Source organism: Malaclemys terrapin, chromosome 8, assembly GCF_027887155.1.
Source record: "Malaclemys terrapin pileata isolate rMalTer1 chromosome 8, rMalTer1.hap1, whole genome shotgun sequence".
Lineage (NCBI taxonomy): Eukaryota > Metazoa > Chordata > Testudines > Emydidae > Malaclemys > Malaclemys terrapin.
The window spans coordinates 18,668,992-18,675,466 of record NC_071512.1 but is presented as its reverse complement, the minus strand read 5'-3'; the positions used below and the strand labels follow the sequence as shown (position 1 = coordinate 18,675,466).

At 48.9% G+C, this 6,475-nt stretch overlaps 1 protein-coding gene across 1 annotated transcript in view; it reads left to right on the top strand.

The window, feature by feature from the left end:
- Window positions 1-2,383: 2,383 nt before the first annotated feature.
- Window positions 2,384-6,475, top strand: part of DPYSL3 (dihydropyrimidinase like 3) — a 75,201-nt gene continuing 71,109 nt past the window's right edge. Inside the window, exon 1 of the mRNA XM_054037893.1 lies at window positions 2,384-3,100. Within this exon, the coding sequence (XP_053893868.1) occupies window positions 2,771-3,100 (330 nt within the window). The 5' untranslated portion in view covers window positions 2,384-2,770. The remainder of the gene's footprint in view (window positions 3,101-6,475) is intronic.

Sequence of the window (6,475 nt, the reverse complement as noted above, 5' to 3'; positions counted from 1 at the left end):
GGTAGTAGGAGTCTATATAAGATAAAGACCCAAAAATCGGGACTATAAAAATCCCTATAAAATTGGGACATCTGGTCACCCTACCAAAACCCTTTGGCTTCATATTTGTTTTTAGCATCTCTTTGATCCTGTAGGATTTTGGATTTTCCCTAGCAATTTCACCCTGGGCTCTTGCATTACTGATCACACAGCCATTATGGTTTTGCCGAGTTTTCCAGTAGCCTGTTCAACATCAGGAACTAAGAACATACCCCGCACTCTCCTAAGCATTTGTTGGAGCTGCAGACATCTGCATCAGGAAATGGCTCTGCATTCAGTGGGCTCGTGTCACCCCTGCTGGCACGCAAGCCAGAGGGCTGTGTTATAAATTGCACTTCCATTAATGGGAACCATTGCACCTTAAGATGTGTTTATACTCTAGCGAAGACAGGCCCTGTCTGTCCAGGGAAAGGTGTTATCAGGGAGGAAGGTGGATAGCATAGGGAAGGATGCAGAAGGGACATGTTGAATCAACATTCCTCCCTGTCCCACTTTTAGGACTGTGTCATCAGTGGGGTTTGCAGGTGCTTTGCATCACAGCACTCCCCCTCGAGGTGTATGTTTTGCTACTAAGGACCCTACATCCTGGACCTTGAGACCTGGGGCTGAATCAAGCCCTGAATTTATAGAGATAAAACTACTGCATGGTTTTTGTGATGAAAAATTGGAGAAATGATAACTGGCAACACATATGGGTATAATTCTCAGTATGCCTGAAGTCAGTTGATCTGACGTAAAGCCCTGGTACTGTGTATAGACATTAACATAGCTGATAAAGTATTCACTGATCAGAAAAAGAATGAAAAAAAAAATAAAATAAACTAGTTTGATCACAATTGCTACAGTCTGACAGACTTGGCAGGTTATTGCTTTAGTCTGTTAAATACTCTCCTGAAATATGTAAACTCCAATTCTGGCCATACAACTGTCCTTAAGGTCTATGCTTTTAAACAAAAGCCTCAATGTGATCATCAAAATGCAATGTAAACAAGCATGTATGTGCCCATGCACGAGTGAGATAGTATGAATGGGCCTGAAGGTGCGTTTATGTATGAATACGAGTCTATTGTAAGTCTCTATGTAGCTGATGATGAGTGTAAAAGTGTTTTTATGTGCATGACTACGCCAGTGTATGTATGACTATGCAATAGTGTAACCAAGTGACTTATGAGTGCACAGGTATGATCATTATCTGGGTGAGGGCTTGTGAATGAGTGTACAAATGCACAGGACCACTTCCTGAGTGTGCAAACGAGTGCTTATGCACAGCCCACTCAGTATAAAAACTAGTGGATTGCCCCAATCAAGGCCAGATTCTGCCACCTTAGTGGATAGAACACTGGATTGGGACTAAGGTCTGCCATTGACCTTGCTGGGTGACCTTCGGCAAGTCACTTCACCTAGTTGTGCCTCAGCTTTTCAATCTGTAAAATGAGGATAATGATACTGACCTCCTTTGTAAAGTGCTTTGAGATCTATGGATGAAAAGTTCAGTGTAAGAGCTAAGTATTATTCCGCACAGTGAGTATAGTCTGTGAGTAGTTCCTGTCCTGAGACTGTTCAGTCATTTTCATGACTGACCAGACCCAAATCCTACACTTCCCCCCACTTCCATGGAGCTCGGCCTAGTGGGACCTTCCTATTCTCCATGCCTGAGATCTGCCTCAAGCCGCCTCCTACCAGTGGGATCAGCATGGAGGTGGCCACCACCTAGCAGTGCTGAGTGTGCTTGGAGTGGGAAATGCTGCAACTCATCGGTACACTCACTCTGCTGCACACACAGAATGCAGCAAGGTGGCAGTGACCAGCATGAGCTGGGCCCACAGCCACCGCCCTGCTGACCCTGGCCTATGGGCAGGAGGCAGTGACCAGAAACCATACCTGTAGTCGGGTTTGGGTCAGCTCTCTACTCACTGGTGGTAACACTCAGGAAGGGAGAATCTGCACTAGCAATCTGTCACACACGGTGCAGAGCTGGGCACTAGCATTCCCCCTCACAGTGGTGGGGCAGTCCTCTAGCACTCCCCAGCAGTCACGCTGAGAAAGGGGGCTGTGCACTAGCACGGCCAGGGAACACAGCTGCCCATGAGCCCCCACATTCAATGCATGGAGCTATACCCTACCAGTGCAACCTAGGGACACCAGCATTCACACTGAGAACCAGAAAACTGTAGTCTCTCAGTGAAATCACAGGACCCAGCCCCATTCCCCGCGTGCATCCATGCTTCTCCATACGTGTGTTGTGTGCACAGAGGGCGGGTGCCCGGGGAGATCCGAGGGAGCGTGCAGCCCCTTGCTCCGTGCGAGGGAGTGTGTGCACAGAGCTGCTCTTTGCCAGAGCGAGCGCGGGGGAGTGCAAGTGCTCAGCCCTCCGCCCTGAGGGGCAGCACTTGTGAGCACTAGTGCCCGGCCTGCCTGCCTGCCGAGCGGGAGCCCCGGCCAGTGCTAGTGCCCAGAGCGCGCGAGGGGCCCGGCCGTGAGTGCTGGTGCCCGGCCCCCTTCTCGTGTGAGTGTCCGACCCCGTGCCCAGCCCGCCGCGAGCGGCTCTGGCTGCCCGCGCCCTGCCCAGCCCCCCGCTGAGCCCGCGTGTCCTGCTCCCCGCCCGGGCGGAGGCGCAGCAGCAGCGAGCCCCCCCCCCCTCCTCTGACCCCCCCCCCCGCGCCGCGCGCGGCGCTCGCTGCTGCCCCTGCCTCAGGACGCGGCGCTCGGCTCCCCGCTCCGGATCCCAGCCATGGCCTCGGGCGGCGGCAGTGGCCGGCGGGGCCGGGAGGAGGACGAGCTGCCCGTGTACCTGGCGCGGCCGGGCACCACGGCCCAGGTCCCCCGGCAGAAGTACGGCGGCATGTTCTGCAGCGTGGAGGGCGCCTTCGAGAGCAAGACGCTGGACTTCGGGGCCCTGAGCGTGGGGCAGCGCGGAGCCCGGGGCAGCCGGCAACCGCAGCCGGCGGCGCCCGAGCCCGAGCCCCCGCGGGAGCCCCCCGCCGCCGCCGCCCCCGGGGTGGAGATCCGGAGCGGCTCGGACAAGGAGCGGCTGCAGAACCTCGGCCACCAGCCGGACAAGGTACGGGGGGGGCCGCGCCCCGCCGCCTACTCTGCACGGGGGCTGGGAGGGGGGCACCCTAGAGCTAGCATGGAGGGGCCAGCTTGGGAGATGTGAAATGCTGAGTGTGAGGTGAGCGCCCTGGTCTGGGTCCGCCCCTCTCTGCCGTGAAGGGGCCAGCAGCCATCGGGCATCCGAAAAGCTGGGCATGGGGAGTGCTGCAGGCATCACGCGGCTGCGGCTCAGCTCTCCCTCCTGTCCCATAGCGGTGTCTCTGCCTGGAGCCTCTGCAATTGAAATGCTGGGCTGCGAGGGCTGCAGGCATCACGGGGATGCAGGGAAGAGAGGCAGGACTCCATCCTCGTTACAGAAACGCTTATATAAACACCCGAATGACCCTTTGCTAATTGCTACCTAAAGGCACTTTATGGCTTTCATGTGATCAGTGTGTGTTACATAGCTGCAATTATCCTGCCGGCATGAACTGTTGCTTAGAGTTGCTGCAAAGTGTTAAACTTTTTACTTCTACTCCCGTACTTGGCCCAAAACTTTACAGCTTATTCTAGTTACCGCAGGGCTTGGGTTCATTGCTGTAATTACTGTAGTATTTTTAAAATAATAAAGAAAAGAAACCATAATTTACTTTTTTGCACAAGCTAAGCGGATCAGTTCTGTATTTGCTCTTTTCAGAAACTTCTGGCTTTTAGAAGACTGACCGAAGTTAAACACTGTTTTGTTTTGTGTTTCTGATGGTGCCTTTATAGTTCTTGGAAGTCAGAGGGTTCAGAGTTCAAAAAAGATGCTCAGACTGGGAGCTAAGAAGAGCAGTAGATAAATACTGTCACTCGTCAGACATTTGTTCCTCTCCAGGTCCTGATTGCAGAGACCAAATGAATACAGTATAATTATTATGCACCAATATGATGAATAATAATTTGCAATGGAAATCTCTTACTCAGAGGAACTGCAGACAGTGCATACTGTAACTTTAGTCTTTTTCATAGAATCTGTGGTTAACCAAGAGGAGGATCTACAACATTCTCCTGTGTTTCTTTAGAAAAAGAGAGAGAGAGAAAGAAAAGCCTTTTGCTGTCAGTTTGTACCGTAAAAAGCTCCTGTCTAAGAAACAGGATGTCAGCATTTCTTGGAGTTATTGACTTAAAAGGTCCACTGAGTTACCAAGGATGGTAAAGCTGCACATCAGAAGAAAAGCTGCCAACTTTTACCAGGGCTGGTCATGAAAGGAAATCTCTTGCTTTTTCAAAAGGGATTAAATTCACATCTAAGCTTGAGTGTTGTCTAAACCCAAAGAGCTTCGTTCTTTTCACTTATACTGGAGTAACTGAGGAGTAATTCCACTCAAACTAGTGATGTAACACTGGTGTAAAAGAGCTGTCAATGAGATTGGCATCAGGCCCAAGGTTTCCAGACTGGATCTAAACTCAAATATTGCCCTATATAGTATTAAATAAAAGTTGCCCTGGGCTCAGCAACATAGAGATTTTGTCAGAGTTTGAAAAATGTTCACTTCCTTGGCTTTGATCCTATTTACACCAATGTAAATTGGCAGTAAGATCACTGAACACCAGTTCAACTTCATTAACTTCAATGGGCTTACTGCTAATTTACACTTGATGCAAGTGTTATCACAATCAGGCTCCTCTTTTGTAAAGTGATTTGATCATGATACATGATTATTATTCCTGTAGGTCAGTGATAATACTTGAGTGAATCTTTTAATAAATTATTATAATAGTCAGAAGTGTTTCCCTTTTTATACTCTGGGCCAGTCTGTAAGGATTCTTTGCAACATGGTCAGAAAAAGTAAAGTGTGCTTTTAAAGAAAATGGGAAAAAATAATTTTGCTGCACAATAAATCTTTAAGAATTAAGAAGTACAATTGGTATCTGTGAATTTTACATATGCTCAAGTTTGAACATGGAATGCCAGGCTTGAAGTATTTAACATACAGTTATGAATCAGAGAACTTAAGGTGACCAAAGTCTGACTGGGAAGTGAAAGGCTCCCCAGCAAAATGAAAAGAGGAGCCCCGCCCTCCCCACAGCCCTAGCTGTTGGGAAGGTGCTAGGCATCCTTTCAGGGGTCTCTGCTGCTTGACTCCATTGTTCATATAAATCTCTTCCTAGCAGGTATCCAATACATTTGAACCACCTCTTCCTTTTTGCTGGAAAGGAGTGTTTGATCTCTTCTTCCTTTCCTGCAGAGAGCACGTTCTGAGATATCTCCGCTACTCTATCCCGAGTCCTTTTAGCCTTTGTTTTTTGGTTCCTCTGTCTCTTCCCCGGGGTCTGCTGCAGCTGCTGCTCATAGTTTTATCAAGGCAAGAAAGAAATTAACATTATTTTTGTCAGTTTCCCAGTTGCCTATAAGATTCTGAATAGTGACAGTGAAACTGGCCAGTGTATTGTTAATTTCAAGCTGCTGCTGCTCTGGGAAACTCTGAGCAGCAATGGAGATGCTGGAGCAGTCTGTCTGCAGACTTTCCTCAATTGATTTCTTTATTAATATAGAAACAAAGATTCTAAAGAGCCTCACTATCCCTCAGGGTCTTGTCTAGGTCCTTGTCCCCAGGGTTTTCCCACCCTCTCCAGCTGGCTCCTGCTCACCGCAGGTTTCTTCTCAGGCGTTCCACCTGGCAGGCACACACGGTCGAGTCCCTTCCCTAAGCCTGGGTCTCTCCTATCTGCATCTCTGCCTAAGGAGGCCTTGTATACAGTTTCCTGTGGAGCACATGAGGAGCCAGCATGTGACCTACAACTACAGCTCCCACTTTTAAAGGGCACCAGGTCGCAACATGGCCCCAGTCCTGTCTTCGGAGCCACAAGGGGTTGCTTGTGTAGAGCTCATTTCAGGATCAGGGCCTAAAATGGTTATTTCTCAGTACAAATTGATTTTTTTCTTATAATGATTTTACATGTAAGAAATCAGAGAGAGGTTAAGTGACTTGCTCAAGGCCATATAGGAAATCACCGACAGAACTGGGATTACAGAAGTTCCCAGTTCCTAGTCCTGGGCACAAGACACTAGGCCACATTGCTTCTCCTAATCAGGGTCAGATAAAGAATTTTTGGGCTCTCCGCACTATGGAAATTGGGGGCCCCTGAACAGAACTACAACCTGTCAGTTTTGTTTTGTTTTCTTTTTCCTGGTGATCGGAGGGGTTTGGGGAGGGGGCAGAGATGGGGACCCTGTGCAAGTGCACTGCTTTTAATGCTTGTTTCTCACTTACGTTTAGTTGTTATGAACAGATTCTCGGAAGCACAATGTCAACTAATTGCTGCTTTTCTTAACAACACATGAGAGCAGCTATGCTAAGCATTAGTAAAACCACCACTTCAGTAGTGAAATAACTGCATTAGAACTGCATCATGAAAT